General features: G+C 45.9%; 1 protein-coding gene and 1 long non-coding RNA gene across 3 annotated transcripts in view; one reads left to right on the top strand and one right to left on the bottom strand.

Annotated features, from left to right (window-relative positions):
- SH3RF3 (SH3 domain containing ring finger 3) overlaps positions 1-24,094 on the top strand; it is a 207,305-nt gene that overhangs the window by 170,032 nt on the left and 13,179 nt on the right. For both annotated transcript variants that reach the window (XM_081907378.1, XM_081907377.1), the window contains 3 exons: positions 5,026-5,196; positions 7,877-8,124; positions 9,842-10,176. In XM_081907378.1, coding sequence (XP_081763504.1) covers positions 5,026-5,196; positions 7,877-8,124; positions 9,842-10,176 — 754 coding nt within the window. The remainder of the gene's footprint in view (positions 1-5,025; positions 5,197-7,876; positions 8,125-9,841; positions 10,177-24,094) is intronic.
- The window catches only part of LOC309367866, a 36,562-nt gene continuing 22,496 nt past the window's right edge, over positions 10,029-24,094 (bottom strand). Inside the window, exons 3-5 of the long non-coding RNA XR_014167400.1 lie at positions 21,424-21,688; positions 14,695-14,836; positions 10,029-10,145 (exon numbers count right to left, since the gene is read on the bottom strand). This is a non-coding gene — a long non-coding RNA (uncharacterized lncRNA). The remainder of the gene's footprint in view (positions 10,146-14,694; positions 14,837-21,423; positions 21,689-24,094) is intronic.

Here is a 24,094-nt window from a genome sequence, read left to right as displayed (position 1 = left end):
CCCAGCCTTCTGCCAAAGCTGAAAAATGAACAGTGAAAGGCCAGGTCACCTTCTTTATATAGCCCATTTTTAGCTTCCAAGATATTTATTACAGATGTATGAATCATTGCATAGCAGGCTGAGTGTCTATCAGCTGCAGAAATCTGCTCCTGCAAATTAAACCATTACATTCCTGTACAATTGAACACCTGAGACCATCTTTGTTAGGAAGCACAGTTTCTAGAATGGAAAAAAAAACCACCCAGTTGTACACTGTAGAAAAAGAATAACGAAGACATAGCATGAACATCATATGTGCAAAAAGCTTCAGCTTAGGCAAAAGATGATTCAGGTTGATTAACTATTACTTAGAAGAAGAAGAGGTTGACTTTATCAGGGATAAGACTTTAAATGTCTTTAAATAAATCTCATAATGGATGTGTTTTATATTTGTATGTATTTGACATAAGTTATACTGCTGAAACAGAAACCCAAGTGTGGGCCGGATGTATATTTCCAAAAATAAATCTGAAATTAATAATCTGCTCTGCCCAAAGGAGAAATTCGGGAAACTAAATTACCTTGCTTTTAACTTCTCTTTTCAATGAGGGCACAATGTCTTTAGAATGTCCATAATCAGGAACATAGGAAGCTGCCTTATGCTGAGCTAAGCCATTGGCCCATCTAGCTGAGCATAATAATAATAATAATAATAATAATAATAATTTATTATTTATTATTTATTAATATCCTGCCCATCTGGCTGGGTTTCCCAATAGAATATTAAAAACACAATAAAACATCAAACATTAAAAACTTCCCTAAACAGGGCTGCCTTCAGGTGTCTTCTAAAAGTCAGAGAGTTGTTTATTTCCTTGACATCTGATGGGAGGGCGTTCCACAGGATGGGCACCACTACCGAGAAGGCCCTCTGCCTGGTTCCCTGTAACCTCACTTCTCACAGTGAGGGAACCACTAGAAAGCCCTCGGAGCTGGACCTCAGTGTCTGGGCTGAACAATGGAGGTGGAGACGCTCCTTCAGGTATACTGGGCCGAGGCCGTTTAGGGCTTTAAAGGTCAGCACCAACACTTTGAATTGTGCTACACTAGTGTTTCCCAAACTGTTTTTAGACTACAACTCCCATCATCCTTAGTTAGGTGGACCAATGGTCAGGGATGATGGGAATTGTAGTCCAAAAACAGCTGGAGACCCAAGTTTGGGAAACACTGATCCACACTGACTGGCAGTGTAAGAATTTTAAACAGGGTTCTCTGTCTCCCAGCCCTGCCTGGAGGTGCATTCAGACAGAGGCCATCTTCAGGTATCACACTTAACTGTTATTGCTTAGCCCACTGTGAATGAGCTGCAATGAACCTTCAATCAGTGTACTCAGCTTTCCTCCTCCCATGCAATTGCTTTTGCACCCAGTTCGGCTTAGCAGAGGTTAGATCATTTCATCTGAGCCAGCAAACTAACTGGTTTGTTTGGAACAAGGCTATTTGATGGAACCATGGCTCAGGATGAACATTGCACAAAGCTGTGTTTCAGCATGACTTCTGAGTGCAACCTTAATGTGTTTGTATAAGAAGTCTATCTGTTGGAGCATAGGAATCTGCCTTGTAGTCAGGCGATTGGTTCATCCTATTGCCCACACGGACTGGCAGTGGCTTACCAGGGTTTCAGACGAGGGATCCACCCACGACCAAGGAGTGAACCTGGGACCTTTTGCCTGCAAAGCAGACGTTCTAGCACTTAAGCTTCAGCTTTCGTAGTAATTCGCTGTGGTGGTGAAACTTCATTGATGGGCAAGGAAACACCACGCCAGATAAGATAATTGAATAGTAACAGTTGTACAGGTAACAGTATAATTGTGCAAATCATAGAATTGTAAATGTGTTTCAGTTTGCAGTATAAGCAGTTAATTCCCCATCTTTCATTGCTAAAAATATATATATAAGGCTGATCCTCTCTTCATTTTAGCAGTCAGTTGCCTACGCTATTTCACTTGACCAAGTTATAGAATATTTTATATAGAGAGGGGAAAGAAAAATAAGCACCTTCGTGCTCTTTGTGGCCGGGAGCCTGGCTTCACTTCAAAGCAATTGTGTCTCAAACTGATAATAGACCTACAGAGATGACATTAACCATAGCACCATGAATTCAACATTATAAATTCAGTCACAGTTGAGTCCCTCAGGCCCAAAGTTAAATCTGGAAATTCTGGCAGGCAACTTTTAGTGCTGAATATTGTAGATTAAAACTGTGTCAGTTAACTAGATCCAGCCCACCGTACTGTGAAATGTCATCTTATTGCCGCTTTGAAGGTGCTAGGGTGATTTTTTTCCTCTCTCTCTCTCTCTCTCTCTCTCTCTCTCTCTCTCTCTCTCTCTCTTTATAGTTTATCTCAGCCTCAAAGTGTATGCTAGTGGGTGATGAAAAGCAGTCATGTCCAGAGACTTCGTAGCTGGATAACGCTGTTAATCTCAATACTATGCCAAGAGCATGCTCCAAGGAAATATAAATACATTTCCCCCCCTTATCTAGGTCATTTCGGCACAAGAATGGCTTTTCCGTGCTTTTTTGCAACAGGTGTCAAGCAGGGCTCCCTTCCACCTCCATCCAGCAATCATATCCACGCCTAAGTTTTGCAAAGGTGGTTCTTATAAATGTTGGTACAGCCATCTTTGCTAAAAACAGGGATAGGGAACCTGCAGTCTTCCAGATATTGTTAGACGACAAATCCCACAATCCCATAATATCATAGGCCATGGTGGCTAGGGCTGATGGGAGATAGTGCCTTGCAACATCTGGGCAGCCACAGTTTCCCTACCAATGATTAAAAGTGTCAATCAATGGACAGACAAGACTGGGTACAGTTATGAACCCAGCAGCAAGTCTTATTGAAGGTGCTGAAAGAAAAGCAGCTGAAACTGGTAAATCAACAACATTTATCAGGTAACTTGCAGCCTCATCTAATTCAAGGTTTATTATATATGGCATTGCAAGTCTTTGTTCAGGCAAAAACAGTTAAATTGTCATCCTGTGGAAGACCAAAGCCACTTAGTTCTTATATAGTGGAGAGAGAATATTATCATAGTGCCTACCACCACAGCATGGTGCTAGGACCATAGCTGGGGATTGTACATTTGCTCTTCTGGTTTCAGTGCAAGTTCCACTGGGTGGCTTGGTAGCCCTTCTGTACCTTCTTCTAACCTCTTGACCTGCTCAAAGAAGCCCTTTAAACAACCCTCCTGTGCCATATTTGGTCTTTCCTCCAGTGACTTTGTGGGATGCGGGTGGCGCTGTGGGTTAAATCGCAGAGCCTAGGACTTGCCGATCAGAAGGTCGGTGGTTCGAATCCCCGTGACGGGGTGAGCTCCCGTTGCTTGGTCCCTGCTCCTGCCAACCTAGCAGTTCGAAAGCACGTCAAAGTGCAAGTAGATAAATAGGGGCCGCTCCGGCAGGAAGGTAAGCGGCATTTCCGTGCGCTGCTCTGGTTCGCCAGAAGCAGCTTAGTCATGCTGGCCACATGACCCGGAAGCTGTATGCTGGCTCCCTCGGCCAATAAAGCGAGATGAGTGCCGCAACCCCAGAGTCGGCCACGACTGGACCTAATGGTCAGGGGTCCCTTTACCTTTACCTTTTACCAGTGACATTGTAACTGCAGCTGCTGGTTTGCCTGCGTAAAGGTCAAGGCAAATTCCCAGTTTGTCCCTTTCTAGTGCCACTGGCCAGTTGCAGATAGTGTTAATATCTATGTCTGGTGTGTGCATCTCGCCCAGGAGTGGCAGACAGCATGGCCCATGGTAGAGTGGTCCATTGCACATGTATGGCCAATGAGGATGGCTGCAGTGCTTTCGCATGTTTACCATCAAATAAACACATAAAAGATCAGAACATTCCATACTGCAAGCACATGGTAAATTGAGCCCCAAAGTGCACATAGAGGACTTGTTAGAAAAATGTAAGTGTCCTAATAATTACTGCCATTTTTATTTCCTGCCTGCAAAACAGTGCAAAAGAATTCGTGGCACTGTAAAGGAAAAGGATAAAGAAAGAAAGCAGGATTTATTTTTCAAATTACATTTCCTGGAAAACAGAAGTTTTAAAAGCCATGCATCATATTTATTGGCTGCAGTCTATAGTCACAAGTAGTTCAGTGTTTCTTTTTTCATCTGTTCTGGGACTGAACTCCTCCTACTCCTGTTACTCCTATTGCTAGAAAAATCCACAAGGGTTTCAGTAGAAAAGGGCAGTTTTGTGCAATGCAGCAAACGTTCAGAACATTTTAAAGAGCATTTTCATAGCTGATAAACAGGGGGAATTGGGAATTGTTTTCTTTATTATTTCTAGTAATTGTTTTGTAGCATTTCTGGATTATTGCATCATTTTAATCATAGAATCTTACAGTTAGAAGGGACCCAATGGCCATCTAGTCAAGCCCCCTGCAATGAATTCTGATTCATTGTTCCTTTTCATCTCAGTCTGTCACATCCAGCTAAGATTGAGACTGTCCTTTGGACACCAGTGGAGGAAGTTATTTACAACTGACGTTAAGTCCAATTATTATTAGTGAGGCCTAGGTGCCATGCCTAACTTTACCGGGATGGAGCCATTTAGTACTCTTGCTTTTTACAGTGGTACCTCGGTTTAAGAACTTAATTCGTTCTGGAGGTCCATTCTTAACTTGAAACTGTTCTTAACCTGAGATACCACTTTAGCTAATGGGGCCTCCTGCTACTGCTGTGCCACGGCCACACAATTTCTTTTCTCATCCTGAAGCAAAGTTCTTAACACGAGGTACTATTTCTGCGTTTGTGGAGTCTGTAACCTGAAGCATCTGTAACCCAAGGTACCACTGTAGTTGGAATAATTTGCCATTCTTTACACTTTCAATAACTCCCTCTTACCTGTGTATTTAGGAAGCATCGTTTATGACAAACAGAGCTTTCTGATTGGGGGGAACTGAGATGCAGCCTGAATCAGGTCACATGTGTGTGTTTCAACTTCATACATTCCCTGTTTATGTCATTCCTTTTTTACAGCTACCTGGCATTATATGCATACAAGCCCCAGAAGACAGATGAACTGGAACTACGCAAGGGTGAAATGTATCGCGTTATTGAGAAGTGTCAGGATGGCTGGTTCAAAGGGACGTCTTTGAGAAACGGCATGTCTGGAGTCTTTCCCGGCAACTACGTAACTCCTGTTTCGAGGTGAGAAACAGTGGAAAGATGGGCACTGAGCAATCATACATATCCTGAGCAATGTTAGCATACAAATATATTTTTTTTCAGGTTGCACTAGGTTCCCCTAAAACAGAGAGAAAGAGAGAGGCCATAGTGTATATCACTCTGCTATCAGTCTTACTTTATGTACGTGTCAGAGACCCTAGATTTGTTGGCTACACTCAGGATAGATAGCACTTGACTAAAGGGTTTATTGGTCTTACTCAGTGACCCAGTTTAGAGGTAACATTCCTGGTCCAATAAGCCATGCTTTATTCAAGAGGGAATGAGCTCAGGTGCTCCCTTCTCTGTATCTCTACCTATAGAATTATAGACCTGTAGAATTGGGAAGGAGCCTAAAGGTCATTCTGCTCCAACCCCCAGCAATGCAAGAATCTCAACTAAAGCATCCATGGAAGATGGCCAACCAACTCTGCTTAAAAACTTCCATGGGCGTCCATCACCTGCCGAGGGAGTCTGTTCCACTGCCTAACAGCTCTAAGTCCCTGAGAGTTCTTCCTGACGTTTAGTCAGAATCTCCTTTCTTGTAACTTGAATCCCCCTGGAGTAAGAGAAAACAAGCTTGCTCCATCTTCCATGTGACAGCCCTCATATAGCTCTCATATCTCTTAACAATCTCCTCTTTCCCAAGCTAAACATACCCAACTCCCTCGACCATTCCTCATAAGGCTTGGTTTCCAGACCCTTGATAATCTTGCTTGCCCTCCTCTGCACACAATCCAGCTTGCCAATGTCCTCCTTAAATTGCGGCACCCAGAACTCACCACAGGATTCCATGTGTGGTCTGACCAAGGCACAATAGAGTGGTACTATTACTTCCCTTGACATGGACACTATACTTCTAGTATAGCCTGGAATAGCCTTAGCTTCTTTTGCTGCTTCATCACTGTCAAGGAATTGCCATCAGCTCAGAGGCGAGAGGTGGAAGAGCAGTTGTGTTACAGGGAGCCTCCGAAGATCTTGCGAAGCAGTTCTTCCTCTGGCGAGGAGGGAAGCCCCGCCTCCAATGGGGAAGGGACACAGGGATCAGAAGATGCTAGGGAGAGCCTCAACGCCGAGCCTGAGCAAAGGGGAGGGGAGGCAAGTCCTCCTTTGCCAGCGCCCACATTGCGCAGTAGGTTTGCGTGGTCACACGACTGTTATGCTGGGGAAGGTATAAGGACCACCCACTCCCAGATTCTGCTAGCGACTGAGCAGACATGGACTTGTGACGCTCTGCACTGTAAGATAGTTTGTACAGATAATAAAGCCTGGGAAAGACAGGCTCTCGAGCAACCACACCATCACCTGCCAATCACATTGTTGACTCATGTTAAACTTGTGGCCTTCTAAGATCCCTAGGTCCTTTTCAGATGTACTACTGGCAAGCCAGGTGTATCTTCAGAGAGACTTCCTGATTTCCAGTGACATCTGAACTGGAAGCTTATACTTGAAGCACTCTCTAGAAACCAGAATTGCAAACAATTTATATCTCAACAAGGCAGTGTAATATATCTTTGTAATATTTATCTCCATGATACTGTTTAAGCTAAGGTGCTGGAGTTAATTTTTTCTCCTTTTTTCCTTCACCTGGCTGGTTTCGAGCAGCCAGGTAAAGAAGAGTCTGATATTTAAATCATGATAAGTTAAGCTACCAAAAAAAAAAGGGATTGATTTAAATCTCTGACCTAAATCCCAACTTTCTAATTCATATATTTACAGAACAAGCATGCATATTAGTTGTTATAACAGTTAAAATGTATCTGTTTGCAATTAAGCAGGGACCTTATGTTACCCAGGAGAATAATCTAAGACCAAAGGTCATAAAGACAGCATTCCTTTAGCACTGCAAAAATTATTTCTGCTTAAGGGAGCAATTGTGAGATTAAGGATTTCTGTTTGGATCTTTCTGTTGCATATATAAAGACCCTAAGCAAGATAAATTACTAGAAGACTGTAAGGTTGCAGTGCAGTGCAGAGTTAGGTGTGCCTAACACTCATTGAATTCAATTTGTTAGCTGCTGGTGGTTTTTCACATGTTGTGCATTTTGCATTACATTTTGCTCCTGAAGCTACAGTCTCTCAGTGCGCTTACCCTGTAAAATTTAGAGACCCAACGACCTTCATTCCATCATGATTTCTGTAGCATGCAGTCATTCAGACTTCCTTGCAGTCCTTGGTGACGAACGTAGCCAAGCAAAGAGGCATGCCTACCCAGAGGTACTCAGGTGACTGGCTAGTCGATTAAAATTAATGATCCAAATACTGCTTTAGCTTCTGGGATGAAAAATATCGTAGACCGAATGGCCTGATGTTAACTCTTGTCTCTCCTCCACATATTCTTGCATCAGTCTTGTGTTACATTATTATTATTATTCCATTGCATTGTTGTGTTTTTGCAGCTTAATAATAATAATAATAATAATCTGCAGCAACCTGCAGGCTTTGCATAGGTGCATGAACTCTGATTTCACCAGAGAAACCTAGCAATGTGCCAGGGAAACCTATTGAGAGGTGCAACTGAGTGCCTTTGGTGCAGAGCAGGCTAACAAAGCTATCCCTCTGGAAACGATGATAAGAATATGCCTTTGATGTCTTCTTGTGTGCCTGCACAGAGCATTTGCTTTTGGTTTCCCCTCTCTATCTCTCTTTCTCTTTCTCTCTCTAGGGTTCCTGCTGGAGCTGGTCAGCCCAGGAATTTGGCAGGAGGGTCTCCCACAGCCAAAGGCTCTCCAGGAGCCGTCCACCCAGGAAGCCCAGCTCTTACAAACGCCGCTGCTGTTGTCAGGCCAGCTGTTCCAATCACCGCTCCGCCCACTCAGCCCCAGCTGCCAACAGCCTCTCCACAGATGAATAATTGCTCGAGGTATTCCTCTCAGCAGACGGGCATCCAGCCCCGCAGTTCTGTACAAATGGGTACGTATAGGTCCTTCATGTGTCTGAACAATCCATATTCCCCAAATCTGGTATTCTGTCTCAGATGCACAAACCCCTGGAAGCCTTTTGTCTCCGTAGGTTTCCTCTGAAAATATTCTGCTCTATTTGAAGCCCAGCATGCAATAAGGAAAGGTTTTTATGTGCCCTGTAGTGTTTAGGGTAGTATTTATTGATTGCTGGGAACTGAATTTTGTTTATCAGGTTGTCCACTTGCCACAGCTGAAATCAATTACGGTGCTTGCAAATATTTACACAAATACCTTTTGGAGCATAAAACACTCTGCATGCTGAGAAGGTTAATGCTTCTAAATCCACTTGACAAGCAGTGCATGACTTAACATTTTAAAAACATTTTATTAGGCTCTGAAAGATGAAATGTCTTTATTATGCAAGGCAAACACGAGCGATAAATCCTGAGGTCTTGGAATACAGCTACCTTTTATTGAAAATAAAATGTAAACAGAATACATGCATTCCGCAATGTACCTTTTCCCAGATGGCTTTCTTGATTCAAATAATAATTACCTGCGTGCAGATTCATTCTGCTTTTAACATTGACTATAATGCATAGTAAATTATAAAAAACAGTTAATTATATATCCCTGTGGCAATTCAAAGCCATTTCAGAAATACTTCCTGAGGCTGACAGATTGCTTTCTCATCCTGCAGAGCTATCTAATTTGTCCCGATAATTTTTTTAATTTGAAAACAGCAACACTCAACACCTGGCAATGGCGCCACAGTGTAGATTTGGGAGGTTAAATGACCGCCTCAATGCCAGGTCGAGCAGCTTGTGCTATTTCTGAATTTTCAGGGAAATTAGTAGACTACGGAGATCTTGTTCTGAGCAGAACGAATAAAAAATTGATACAAGCTATTTCTCAGAGAAGCAGAAGAGTGACAAAATAACTTACTGTATTTTTCGCCCCATAGGACGTACTTTTCCCCCTCTAAAAATGAAGGGGAAATGTGTGTGCGTCCTATGGGGCAAATGCAGGCTTCAGGAAGCTATCCGCAAGCCTCGGGAGCCCGCGGGAGTTCCCACGGGCTCCCTAGCCTGCATCTCGAAGCCTGGGGCACACTGAGCAGCGTGCCCCGGACTTCAGGCAGATATCCGCAAGCCTGGAGAGCCCGGCGAGAATTCCCGCCAGGCTCCCAAGGCTTGCGGATAGCAGCCTGTTCTGGGGGGTGGAGTCGGGGGAAGCTCGGGCTTCCCCAGCCCCACGCCTGGGGGGGATTTTTCTTTATTCCCCCCCCCCCAAAAACCACTAGGTGCGCCTTATGGGCCGGTGCTTTAGTACATGTCAATCCACACACTGGAATGTTGGCATGATCCAGACCACTTTACAACCTTTAAAAGTGACTACAGTCATACTTTGGATCCTGAACCCCTTTTGCACTCAGACGGTTTGGCTCCCAAACGCCACAAACCTGGAAGTGAGTGTTGCGAATGTTCTTTGGAAACCGAACATCTGATGGGGCTTCTGTGGCTTCTGATTGGCTGCAAGAGCTTCCTGCAGCCAATCAGAAGCTGTGCTTTGGTTTGCAAATGTTTTGGAAGTTGAACGGACTTCCGGAACGGATTCCGTTCGACTTCCAAGGTACAATTGTACTATATGGCCCTTCCTATTTTTGACCGTGTTTAGTGCCAGTCAAGTTATTTCCTTACTGTTCCCTTCTCTCTTTTTCTTTCCAGTTGTTCACCCTTCTGTGCAGGCACAGGACCGGCCCACAGCTACAGTCTCACCACTAAGAACCCAGAACTCCCCATCCCGCCTCCCAAGCACTGTGGTCAGGCCACACTCTGTGGTTTCTCCGCAACACATCCACCACTCCCCTGTGCACATCATCCCCGGAGCACAGTGTGCCAGGCCCATGATTCCCCTCACGTCGGCGGCGGCAGCAATTACTCCTCCCAACGTCACTGCAGTCAACCTGAATGGGGAAGCAGGAAACGGGCCCATCAGTAGCCTGGCAACTTGCAGCCCAACCAACACAGCCTGCAAAGCAGAAGAGAGGAAAAACGAAAAGGTAACAGACAGCTCTGGTGTAGCAGGGAAGATGCCCTTCTTAACAATTGTAAACACAGGGCCCACCGTATGATCCAGAATTGCTGGTGCTTATAGATATGATTAATAACCAGGATGGGACACCAGTCTAAGAGTAAGATGGCAGTGGCAGGGGTAAAGGTAAAGGGACCCCTGACCATTAGGTCCAGTTGTGGCCAACTCTGGGGTTGCAGCACTCATCTCACTTTATTGGCCGAAGGAGCCAGCGTAAAGCTTCCGGGTCATGTGGCCAGCATGACAAAGCCGCTTCTGGCGAACCAGAGCAGCGCACGGAAACGCCGCTTACCTTCCCGCCGGAGTGGTACCTATTTATCTACTTGCTCTTTGGCGTGCTTTCAAACTGCTAGGTTGGCAGGAGCAGGGACTGAGCAACGGGAGCTCATCCCATTGGGGGTTATTCAAACCGCCGACCTTCTGATCGACAAGCCCTAGGCTCTGTGGCTTAACCCACTGCGCCACCCGCGTCCCTTAGTGGCAGGGGAGTTATCATCAATTAACTCTATCCTCTTGTCAAAATGGCACCTTTCCTTACACATAGGATTGTATTATCTTACTTCTGTTAACTTTCAGACTATTTCTGGGTAATAAGCTTCCCTTGCCAGCATCTCTTTGTGGAGAAAATGGCAGCTCATCCAAAAGTCGTCTTGACCTTTTTTCAGTGGTTGAAAAGGGAGAGGCCTTCCAGTCTACAAGGTCTTCTGTGAATTAGTATAAGCAGTTCTTAATGCTAAGCACCTGTAGCCTAAAGCTGTTTGCACACTTGTTTCATTGATTCACTTTTGGAATGGTGATGGGTTAAGTGCCCAGCTGCATGAAACAGCACAGAAAGACACCAGAGAAGACACCAGTTCCATCACCATATGGCCAGGTTTGCAGGAAACTGCTTGCCTAGTTACAGTGGTGCCTCGCAAGACGAAATTAATTCGTTCCGCAAGTCTTTTCGTCTTGCGAGTTTTTCGTCTTGCAAAGCACGGTTTCCCATAGGAATGCATTGAAAATCAATCAATGCGTTCCTATGGAAACCACCTTCAGACCAGGTCCGGGGACAGTCTGTCCCCCGACCTCTTCTGAAGGCCGGCGGGGGGCAAAAGTCTTTGCTTCCACCCCACCTGCCTTCTCGGGACAGCGGAGACTTCTCCGCTGTCCCGGGCGATCTTAAAATGCTGGCGGGCGGCAGCGCTGCCGCCCGCCAGCATTTTAAAATCGCCCCGGGACAGCGGAGGACTGTCCCGGGGCGATTTTAAAGCCCCCGGGAAGGTAGGCAGGGGGGAGCAAAGACTTTTGCCCCCCGCCGGCCTTCAGAAGAGGTCCAGGACCTCTGCCTTCAAAAGCCGTCGGGGAGAGCGGAGAATCGCAGCGTGTTTCTCCGCTCTCCCAGGAAGGTAGGCAGGGGGGAGCAAAGACTTTCGCCCCCCCCCCCGCCGGCCATCAGAAGAGGTACAGGACCTCTTCTGAAGGCCGGCGGGGGGCAAAAGTTTTTGCTCCCCCCGTCTGCCTTCAAAAGCCATCCAGGATAGCGGGAAGCGCTTCCCTGCTATCCCGGACCGCTTTTAAAATGCTGGCGGTGGGGAGCAAAGCCTTTCGGCCCCCGCCGGCCTTCCTGGACCTCTTCTGAAGGCCGGAGGGGGGGAAAGGCTTTGCTCCCCACCGCCAGCATTTAAAAGAGGTTCCCGGAGATTTCCCTATGGGCTTTCTTCTTGCGAAGCAAGCCCATAGGGAAAATCGTCTAGCGAAGCGACGCAAAAACCGAAAAACCCTTTCGTCTTGCGAGGCATTCGTCTTGCGGGGCACCACTGTACATAGAAGATGTTATAAGAAGGTTCAGGCCTTGCGGGTCTGGAGTCAGAGGCACAATACAACACTGACTTGTAAATGGCTGAGGCTGTTTTTTAACGGCACTGTAAACATCTCCATTTCTTTCAGAAAATAGCCTTGCCATGCTTCAGTGAAACCAGGAGAGGGGATGGGATTAAATATGACTAGGTGCAATCTGCGACTGATACATTGCAGGTTTTTAGGATTCAGCCCTGGGAGCGATCGTTCCATGTCAACACATTTAAATGTGTTGCTAGTGCCAAGCTGCTTTAAACAGGCTTGGCCTGTTAAGCCCTTAACAAATGCAGAGTTTTGCTTTCATTCAGAATTTATGTATTGCTAATAATCCTCAAATATCAGTGATGAAGTCTGATTACACTCTACCTAGAAGTATCCCACCTACTGCAGATCTTTTACAGGATGAGACCTAGCCTCTTCTCCTGATTTGTGGATCTTATTGAGCTGTGTGTTGAGTGTGCTGAAAGACATCTATTGATTGGTGAGTTCCATAGTTGCTTGCTAAAGCTAAATACTGTGCATTTTTTTTTCTTATGTCTTGAACTTCTGTGGCCTTTCCATGCAACACACAACAGCAGCTCCTGGGCAAATTTGCCTATGTTCAAATGAGATGTTGAGAAAGTGGTGTCCTTGGTAACTGAACTTGAGAAGAGAACACTTAAAGGAGAAGTGTTTTTCTCCAAGTGGCCCCCAAGCAAACTAGTTGCTGACCGGGAACCTTAATTTGCATCTGTAAAGCGTTAGATTGAGACTGAAGGGTAGAGGTATCCTGTGCTTTATTCTGGCACGGAATATGCATAAAACATCTTTCTATCTGTCCCACCGCTCCCCCTCTCAGCTTAATTAATGTGCAACACAGTTCACATTGAATTGTTAAAGAGACGCAGCAATGATATCATGCTAATTCCATGAGACCAATATATATGTATATAATTCTGCCATGTGTTTGTAGCAGAGTACATCCTAGGTACCTAACACACCAACATGCGACTTGAAACATCAGACTTTGCCTTTGAAAAGAAAAATAACTTTCTTCTTTTCACTTGTTTTTAAAAGATCTTGACCATAATGTAGCCCCAGCCTGATTTTAAATGGAGAGTTTCTCCAAGTTGGCTAAAGTTTCACTGCTCACGTGGACTTAGTACACATTTGAGTTATATGACCTCATGCTCATACCTATGAACAGGATTTGGCTTCACTATCACTACCCGGTGTTTTTTACCTTTAGTAGGGGTTGCACTAAGCAAATATTCTTTGCCATATACCAGGAGTGAAGAACCTGAGGCCTGAGGCCCTCCAAGCCTCTAGTACAAAACCTGATTGCCCAGTTTTGCACCCTCCTTGAAAGTGTTTGCCTCAGTGGAATATGTCCTTGAACTCTGATAATGCCTCTTGCTTCCTTTGATGGAGGATAGAGAGGGAAGTGTGAGTGAGCATTAGTGAAATGTACATTCATTGCTCCAGCCACTATTGCCTCTTGTCCTGCCCACTACTGGTATATTGCCTCAGCTTTCCTGAATTTCTTTCTGACCCTCCCAATTCCGAGACTCAGAACCATTGGTACCTGGGAAACTGGGCCTGGCCAAACTAGAGACAGGTTGGGTTTTGTAAACCAGTAAAGGAATAACCTCAAAGACAGAAGAAAGGAGTTGCGAATGGCCTGGGGAAACTATGACCCTCCTGATAATGCTGGACTCCAACTCCCATCAGCCCCAGCCTTCAGGGATGATGGGAGTTGTAGTCCAAAGCATCGGGATGGGGAAGGCCGCACTGGGAGGGAGATGGGTGCAATTTCCATTCTAAAAACTATGCCCTTGTTGCATGCTTTTATCCATTCCTAGGAAACGGGTGGCGCTGTGGGTTAAACCAGAGTCTAAGACTTGCTGATCAGAAGGTCGGTGGTTCGAATCCCCATGACGGGGTGAGTTTCCGTTGCTCGGTACCTGCAAGTAGATAAATAGGTACCACTCCGGGGGGAAGGTAAACGGCGTTTCCGTGCGCTGCTCTGGTTCGCCAGAAGCGGCTTAGTTGTGCTGGCCACATGACCCGGAAGCTGTACGCCGGCTCCCTCGGCCAATAAAGCAAGATGAGCGCCGCAACCCCAGAGTCAGCCACGACTGGACCTAATGGTCAGGAGTCCCTTTACCTTTACCTTTAAGCTATCCCTATATTTATTATTTTCTGCCATTGTTTCCTCCAAATTCTCCCCCGTTTCTTCATGACCCATTGCTCCCTCTTGAAACTTCTCATTTATTGTCAAACTTTGATTTCAGGTAATGCTCTTCTTATCTAGCTCCTGGGGTGAGAAACCTGTGGCCCTCCAGATGTTAATGGACTAACCCTCCATCCATCCAAATTACAGTCTGAAACATCTGGCAGATGTCAAGTTGGGAAAGGCTTGCTTTAGTGGAGTTTAGTACTGTATGTCTATGGAACTACAGCCCATGACATATAAACTCAATCTGAGCCAACATGTATTATTTGTTAAAAGTCTCTGGATACAATTTTCTCTTCCAGCTAGCTTAAATATTGCCTGATAAGATAATTACAAAATGCCCAATGATTTCTTATGAGTTGATTACTCTTATGCCACTTTCCCTGGTAAATAATGTGGCTACTTTTTGCCATCTCATATAAAACTACTTACATGAATGAAGTGATGTGGCCTCAGTCGCTTAATCTGATGAAGTAAATCACACTGGGTGGTTGTTCTTTCTGAAGAACCCCCTCATTTGGTTTCTGATGAGAATTTTGATTAAACTTCTCGAAAACATCCGGCACGGTGGCTCCTAAAATGAAAGATAAGTTGTTGCTTCTGGGAACAGTTTGTTAATTTATCATCAGCCGCAGTGCATCTTTATTGCTTTTTGATGCCTGGAATGCATCCCAAAATATTTGAAAACCAACTATCTGAAACTATCATTTGTTCTACGTTAGCAGTGAAATCTGCCCAAAAAGCTTAACGTAGAGTCAAATTACCATATGGCCTTAAAGATGTATTGATCCATGTGAGGCTGAGACTGTGTCTGGCTCTCAGTCACTCTTCTGATGCAAGTTTTTCTGTCTCTCGGCCTGGGTCACAACTTCTGTAGTGACCCTCCTTGTTACTAAATAGGAGAAGCAAGTAAAGGTAAAGGGACCCCTGACCATTAGGTCCAGTCGTGACCAACTCTGGGGTTGCGGCGCTCATCTCGCTTTATTGGCCGAGGGAGCCGGCGTACAGCTTCCGGGTCGTGGCCAGCATGACTAAGCCACTTCTGGCGAACCAGAGGAGTGCACGAAAACGCCATTTACCTTCTTGCTGGAGCGGTACCTATTTATCTGCTTGCACTTTGACATGCTTTCGAACTGCTAGGTTGGCAGGAGCTGGGACTGAGCAACGGGAGCTCACCCCGTCGCGGGGATTCGAACCAGCGACCTTCTGATCAGCAAGTCCTAGGCTCTGTGGTTTAACCCACAGCCCCATCCGCTAGGAGAAGTACAGGGGCTTATATTGTGTAAGCCCCTAAAAATGATCTGCAATGCATGTGACATGTTCAGTTGCTGAAGGGAAGATCTCCCTACTCCAGTGGATCGTATTAAATACCCGTAATAATGCATCTTGCCCAGTGTATGGAAAACAAGGTATGGATGACGAGCATGTTTTAAAATTTGAGAATGGGTGCACTGGTTGTTGTTTTTCCCAGGATTCGGGGAGGGAGTTCAACTCTCACCACCCATACAATATTTATTCATTTGTATAGCTATAAAATAAAGTTATTGGGGAGGCAGGACATAAAGGCCTTGGGTGAAAAGCACAGGGTTTGGGTCAGTTCATATGGGGAGAGGCGGTCCTTAAGGTATTGAGTTCCTGAGCCATGTAAGGCTTTAACTTTTAGCCTGGTAGTCATAGGTGGGGATCAAATGTTTTTAATGGTTTTAAATGTTTTAATCGCTTTTAATTTGCAGCATTTTAAATGGTGGTTGTTGTTTTTTAGAATATTATATTATTTCATTATTTTATTTTTGCTTGGGGTGGGATAAGCACTGAGTCAGCAGTATTGTTCCTTGCTTTGTTTTGTTTTGTTTTGTTTTGTTCTGTTTTGTTTTATTATTATTATTATTCTGTTAAATTATTATATAGTTTGTATTTTGCCTTTTAAGGGGAGGGGTCATGGCTGCCTGGGAGTGGGCCTCAGCCAATAGATTGGGTGGGGCAGGTTCCACAGGGGGGGATGTATTGGGACACCCGATCTCAGTGATCACGGGCAGGAGGAGGAGTTATGCTAAGACCAGACCATGTCATTACCGAGGAGGCAGGTTTAGTCGTTGTTTGAGGACTATCCCTGCCTCCAGGTCTGGTCCTGACCGGAAGGATACAGTAATCAGCAAGGGAAACCCACATGACCTGAAAGTGTTGCTGTGCAATGCCAGGTCAATGATGAATAAAACCACTGCCATCCACGACCTGATTGTGGATGGAGGATTTGACCTGGCATGTGTGACAGAGACCTGGTTGGGTGAAGCAGATGGGCCTGTCCTTGCCGCTGCTTGCCCACCAGGTTTCTCTTACGCACAGCAACCCAGGTCATGTGGGCGGGGAGGGGGGGTTGCAGTGATTTTTAGGAAGTCATTAGTCTGCACCAGGCGTCCTATTGGGAAGACCCAGTTTTCTGAGTGCATGTTCTGGAAGTTGGGCAATAGGGGCAGTACAGGATTCCTACTGGTGTACCGACCTCCCCGCTGCACCAAGGATTCCCTGCCCGAGCTGCTTCAGGTCGTGGCGGATATGCTCCTGGAGACACCTAGCTTGGTTGTCCTGGGGGATTTTAACATCCATGCCGACACGACCTTACAAGGAGCCGCTCGGGACTTCGTGGAAAGCATGGCCTCCATGGGGCTGTCCCTGAATAAGTCTGGCCCAACTCATAGCCACGGACATGCCTTAGACTTGGTGTTTACCTCTACGGATGTTGGTGATCTGACATTAACTAAAAGCGAAACAAAAGAAGTGCCATGGTCAGATCACTTCCTGGTGCAACTGGACTTCTCTGCAACCCTTCCCCTCCGCAGGGAGGTGGGACCGATTCGGATGGTCCGCCCCCGCCACTTAATGGATCCAATCGGCTTCCAGAGAGTGGTAGGGGATGCTTTATCCCAAGTTGATGGCCTTTCAGCTGATTCCCTGGTGGCCCGCTGGAATGCGGAGTTAACCAGGGCAATTGACTGTCTGGCTCCGAAGCGCCCTCTCCGATTGCATGGAGCCCGGACAGCCCCGTGGTTTTCCCCGGAGCTGAGGGTGATGAAACAATCGTTGAGACGGCTAGAGCGCCGGTGGCGGAAAACTCATTCTGAATCAGACCGGACACGGGTTAGAGCTCAACGTCGAGCCTACCAAGTGGCAATGGCGATGGCGAAGAGGGCCTTCTTCGCCGCCTCCATTGCATCTGCAGAAAACAGCAGCAGGAGACTTTTTCAGGTGGTTCGTAGTTTATCGGAACCACCTGTACCACCGGGGCCTGGTAGGGACCCCAAGATCTCCTGCAATGCTTTTGCAAAGTTTTTTGCAGATAAAATCGCTCAGATTCAGAAGGAGGTAGACTCCACCGTGGGAGCAGGGCCAGGGCGGGAGAGTGCTAGAGTTCTGTCTGGTCCTGTTATATGGGATCAATTCCAATCTGTTACCTCCGAGGATGTGGACAGGCTGCTTGGACGAGTGAAACCGACCACCTGTCTCCTTGATCCTTGCCCATCCTGGCGGATAAAAGCGAGCCGGGAAGCGCTGGGCGATGGGCTCTGCGGGGTGGTGAATGCTTCCCTCTGTGAGGGAGCCTTCCCAGACCCGCTGAAAGAGGCGGTCATTAAACCGCTTCTTAAAAAAACATCTTTAGACCCGGCCAATTTGGCCAACTATCGCCCAGTCTCAAATCTGCCATTCCTGGGCAAGGTGATTGAGCGGGTGGTTGCTGAACAACTCCAAGCACGCCTGGAGGAAACGGACCATTTGGATCCCTTCCAATCGGGATTCAGGCCTCACCATGGGACTGAAACTGCCTTGGTCGCGCTGGTTGATGATCTCCGGCGGGCTAGGGACAAAGGTGAGAGCTGTTTCCTAGTTCTGCTGGATCTCTCAGCGGCCTTTGACACCATCGACCATAACATCCTTCTGGACCGTCTAGAGGGGCTGGGAGCTGGGGGCACTGTCATACAGTGGTTCCGCTCCTTCCTCCTGGGCCGTGTCCAGAAAGTGGTGGTGGGGGGTGAGTGTTCAGACCCCTGGGCTCTCACTTGTGGGGTGCCTCAGGGTTCTGTCCTCTCCCCCATGCTTTTTAATATCTATATGAAGCCGCTGGGAGAGATCATCAGGGGGTTTGGACTGGGTGTTCATCAGTATGCAGATGACACCCAGCTCTACCTCTCCTTTAAATCAGAACCAGTGAGGGCAGTGAAGGTCCTGTGTGAGTGCCTGGAGGCGGTTGGAGGTTGGATGGCGGCTAACAGATTGAGGTTGAATCCTGACAAGACAGAAGTACTGTTTTTGGGGGACAGGAGGCGGGCAGGTGTGGAGGATTCCCTGGTCCTGAATGGGGTAACTGTGCCCCTGAAGGACCAGGTGCGCAGCCTGGGAGTCATTTTGGACTCACAGCTGTCCATGGAGGCGCAGGTTAACTCTGTGTCCAGGGCAGCTGTCTACCAGCTCCACCTGGTACGCAGGCTAAGACCCTACCTCCCCGCGGACTGTCTCGCTAGAGTGGTGCATGCTCTAGTTATCTCACGCTTGGACTACTGCAACGCGCTCTACGTGGGGCTACCTTTGAAGGTGACCCGGAAACTGCAATTAATCCAGAATGCGGCAGCTAGACTGGTGACTGGGAGTGGCCGCCGGGACCACATAACACCGGTTCTGAGAGATCTGCACTGGCTCCCAGTACGTTTCCGAGCACGATTCAAAGTGTTGGTGCTGACCTTTAAAGCCCTAAACGGCCTCGGTCCTGTATACCTGAAGGAGCGTCTCCACCCCCATTGTTCAGCCCGGACACTGAGATCCAGTGCCGAGGGCCTTCTGGCGGTTCCGTCATTGCGAGAAGTGAGGCTACAGGGAACCAGACAGAGGGCCTTCTCGGTAGTGGCGCCCGCCCTGTGGAACGCCCTCCCATCAGATGTCAAAGAGATAAAGAATTACCTGACATTCAGAAAACATCTTAAGGCAGCCCTGTTCAGGGAAGTTTTTAATATGTAATGCTGTACTGTTTTTAACACTGATTGGGAGCCGCCCAGAGTGGCTGGGGAAACTCAGCCAGATGGGCGGGGTATAAATAATAAAAAATTATTATTATTATTATTATTATTATATTATTATCAAGAGGGAATTCAGTTCAGTTTGCGTTTACTTAATTCCATTTGAACTTACTTAATTTGCACTTCCCGAAGAAATCTGTGAACCAGAAAGCAGCTAGCCTTTAAAATGCACACTTCTCTGAATTTTGTAATGCAACTGTACTGTGAAGTAGTATACAAACATGTATTTTTACCAGGGTGAAATGTGAACAAGAGAGTACATATGTTGATGAAAATATTCAAAACTGCATTATTTTAGGGGGGGAAATGCCGTATGTTAAATAAAGATGTCTATATTTGGAGAAATTCACACTAAAATTCTGATGATTATTATTATTTTTTAAAAAGTAACAAACATGCAGATGCAACCATGCAGACAAGTGAGTGGGCTGATAGAGAATTGATGGATCTCTCCATTCCCCCTCTGACCCCCTGCTTTGTTTCTGCACTGGTTGCAGAGGAACAGAAGCCGGTCCCCTCACTTCTGCTCCACTTCTCCAGCCTACTAGATAGAAGACAATTACAGAGAGTGGGGGCAGGACTGCTAAAATGTGAGCATCCTTCATTTCTGTGCTAGCTCTGGAAGAGGAAGCTTCCCCTCTGCTGAAGCAAGCATGGAAACACAGGCTACTAGCTTATTTGCAAGCTGGTAAACAAAAAACACAACCAACCAACTTGTGGTCTAGTCATTCTTCTGGACTTATTTACAAGGCTTCAAAAAACCATACAGAAAATAAACTGCAGCCCTAGAGAGCATAAAAATCATGGGCAGTGCCTGCTGACATACATTTAAATTTAGCTGTCCTATTCCAGTATGAAATGGAATGTTGTCAGCTATCCGAGTATTCCTTACTGAATGCTCAAAGCTGTAACAGGGTTGTCTATAGAAAGTTATTTGATAATAAGCAGTAGTATGCTCAACCAGTTTTGCATTGTTTTCATTCGCTAGAATGAAATCAGTGGAAACATACAATCTATTTAGACACTTGTCTTGAACCTTTCTGCCGAAGCAAAATGTGAATTATTTTGAACTATTTCTTTCATCACAAAACATTTTTTTTAAAGTCATCCAAATTGCTCACTCAATCAAGAGACTTCTATGATCATTGAGTAACCCATAGTCTGTGCATTAGAAGAACAAATCATTCTGAAGACACAGTTGACTAAGTGTTAACATCTGTATTTCAACTATCACTTGCCTAAGCTTGTTCAAAAAGAAGGGAAGTGCTTTTATCTCTACATAACTGCTAGGGAGCGAGGAATTTCTATTTCTGAAATATTTGGCAATGGCCAACTCTTTTATGTAACGTGATTAGCATCTTAAACAGAAAAGCACATTAACTGTGAATTGTAAGCATACTACAAGGGATGCGGGTGGCGCTGTGGGTTAAAACACAGAGCCTAGGGCTTGCTGATCAGAAGGCTGGCAGTTCAAATCCCCGCAATGGGGTGAGCTCCCGTTGCTCGGTCCCTGCTCCTGCCAACGTAGCAGTTCGAAAGCACATTAAAGTGCAAGTAGATAAATAGGTACCGCTCCAGCGGGAAGGTAAACAGTGTTTCTGTGCGCTGCTCTGGTTCACCAGAAGCGGCTTAGTCATGCTGGCCACATGACCCAGAAGCTGTACGCCAGCTCCCTCAGCCAATAAAGCGAGATGAGCACCGCAAACCCAGAGTCGTCCGTGACTGGACCTAATGGTCAGGGGTCCCTTTACCTTTAAGCATACTACAAGTACCTTCAGTAGTACACTGCAGACTTCCTATTGAGCTGTCAGTCAGTAAATATTGGTAGGGGTTAAAACAAAAATGAGTACATAGTATGCACAACCTTGAATTGTTTCAAGCTGGATAGCACATTGATTAACATTCTTCCCTTTTTTGGAACTAGTACTTGTAGGAAGTCACAATATGGATTTTAAATCCAGAAGATTTTAAAATAAGCATAACAAAACAGTATGCAGCTGCTCTCACTGGCTCTTCTCATTTCTAATTTGTTCTAACTATAGAAATGCAACGCTGCCAAGTTTTGAATTGCAATGATAAAGGCTCAAGTATAACTTACGTGCTGCTAAAGTTCGATTTCCTTTCCGAACACATAGGATGTCTCCAGCACACAAGATCCACATCCTCCCCCACTCCATCTCGGCTGTGAAATGATCATGTAGTCTGTCAGAAGCCTGGCAGGTGTCTGGAAAATCGTCTCTCTTTCTTGTATTTGCTCTTTGGTTCCCAAGGATACTTCCAGAGAGTTGTTGACAAAACGCTTCTCATGCGTGCAAGTTCCTCATTTCCTCATTTAATCCAGATTTACTGTTTCTGGGGGAAATCTGATAAGTAAAAGAAAACCTGTTAGCAATATCAATCCATGTTTGATTGCACCCCACTATACAAAAATAAAATAAAATCTGATTATGTTCTTCTGGATCAGGCTTGGTTGAAAAAACTGACAAGGTTTCCTGAAAGTACATCTTTTGCTTAAAAAAAATGGAGAAGATGTCTTGTCTGGACTACAAATCCTACCTTCCTCCGGCAGCAAGGGCAATGACCAGGTGTTATGGGACTTGTAGTCTGCAATATGTGGACTTGGCTGCCCCTGGTCAAACTTTAGGGAACAAATTGCCATGCATGAACTTCCCTGATCTGTGTGGGAAGCTGTTCGCTGCATCCCACCTTCCCCTCCAGTTAGGGCACAGAGCCAGGCTTTCGTTTTGGTGTAACTCACACTGAGGGATGCACTTCCTCGGGGGAAAGTTCCTGGTTCCCTTCCTGATGGTTTTCTTCAGGGAATTTGCTATGGGCTGATTTTGCTTGGATTTAGCATGGGGAAACCCAGCCAGATGGGCAGGATATAAATAATAAAATTATTGTTATTATTATTATTTGTTTGATCTGTTTTTGCACTATGTTTTAGTAATGATTGTTTTAAGTCAGCTTTTAATATTGTGTGCTGTTCTGGCTGCAATATATATATATATATATATATATGCATGCGTGGCGCTCATCTCGCTTTATTGGCTGAGGGAGGCGGCGTACAGCTTCCGGGTCATGTGGCCAGCATGACTAAGGTGCTTCTGGCGATCCAGAGCAGGGCACGGAAACGCCGTTTACCTTCCCGCCGGAGCGGTACCTATTTATCTACTTGCACTTTGACGTGCTTTCGAACTGCTAGGTTGGCAGGAGCAGGGACCGAGCAATGGGAGCTCACCCTGTCGCGGGGATTCGAACCACCAACCTTCTGATCAGCAAGTCCTAGGCTCTGTGGTTTAACCCACAGTGCCACCCGCGTCTCATATATATTGGTGCATTAAGCAAGAAGTGCACGGGTTTGCGTAAGTCACCTATAGGACAGGGCTGAAAGTTGGACGTCTCCAACATTGGGGAGTGGGGGGGGTGAAGTGCCGGTACTGCATACTGCTGATTACTGCCAGACATATTTTCTGGTCTGCACTACATTTGGTGTACTTTATGTTGCAGACAAGGCAGGGCCAAGAACTGGCGAAAGTTGAGGGCTGGTTGGGTACGCACTGAAGGTTCATTCAAACTCCTCCAAGGGTGCATTTTTATAGGGAACAAGATGAAAACCTTGCCAAAGTGGGGCAGAGAGAGCCCACTAAATAAGAATAAGGAACCACCACATGCAGTTCCTCCAGGCCTCTATAACTGATCCTTAAGAGTCCCTCCAGGCCTACATCCATCACCTTCCTTGTTTTGCACCTTATTTTTGCCAAGCTGGAATCAGTCCTTGAACTCTGATAATGCTTCAACAATCCATATAGTTTGAAACACTTGACCTTAACGCCAATACTCCCATTTGGGTTGTGCGTAGAGCTGTCTCTTTTGTTCCATAGAGGTATCTGATAATAATAACTTATCTTATAGTATCTAGCTCATATTTAGCATCTTCCCCACCCTTTCCTCATTCTGCATTAGAGCATAAGGACAGAAAGCTGGCACTCAGCTAATGAATATTTCTCAGGCTGGCAATTAACCCAGCCAAACGCATTAACCCCAGCTGTCAAAGCATAGTTTGCTTCAGATTCTATAATAAAGCAGATTTCTCCCCTTTGTTGGTTTCAGCTCTTTTAGAAATGCAATATGGCATTGTTCAAAAAAGAACTTCCCTTAAACATTTATGTTGTTCAGCGGTGTATCCACACGCCACTTTGAATCAACTGCCAGGCAACGCTCAGAAAGTAAATGTTCAGAAGGTTCCTCCTAAGTGATCACACTGAAATTTTCCCAGTTTCCACCCAAAGTAGTCCAGCACATTCAAAAAACGAAGCTTAAAAAATGTGAAGCAAAAATATTTGGGGGTTGAGTTTGCTGTTATTAAGGCCAATTGGCATGTTACACAATTCCTACGTAGAAAGCTCTTCTAGGTAAGAATAAGCATTTGATCTGAATATACCGTATTTTTTGCTCTATAGGACACACTTTTTCCCCTCCAAAAATGAAGAGGATATGTGTGTGTGTCCTATGGAGCGAATGCAGGCTTTCACTGAAGCCTGACCCCTCTCGCTCTCCAGGCTTCTGGAAGCTATCCGCAAGCCTTCGGAGCCCGGCAGGAGTTCCCAAGGCTTGCGGACAGCAGCCTGTAGCCCAAAGCCCGGGGAGCACAGCGCTGCACACCCCGGGCTTCGGGCAGCTATCCGCAAGCCTTCAGAGCCCGGCGGGAGTTCGGAGCCCAGCAGGAGCTGCCTGCTGTCCCCGAAGCCAAAACAACAAGTCATTCT

The sequence above is a fragment of the Podarcis melisellensis genome (genome assembly GCF_964234715.1).
Source record: "Podarcis melisellensis genome assembly, chromosome: 4".
Classification (NCBI taxonomy): domain Eukaryota; kingdom Metazoa; phylum Chordata; class Lepidosauria; order Squamata; family Lacertidae; genus Podarcis; species Podarcis melisellensis.
The sequence above is the reverse complement of the archived record's forward strand: the minus strand, read 5'-3'. Positions and strand labels throughout refer to the sequence as shown.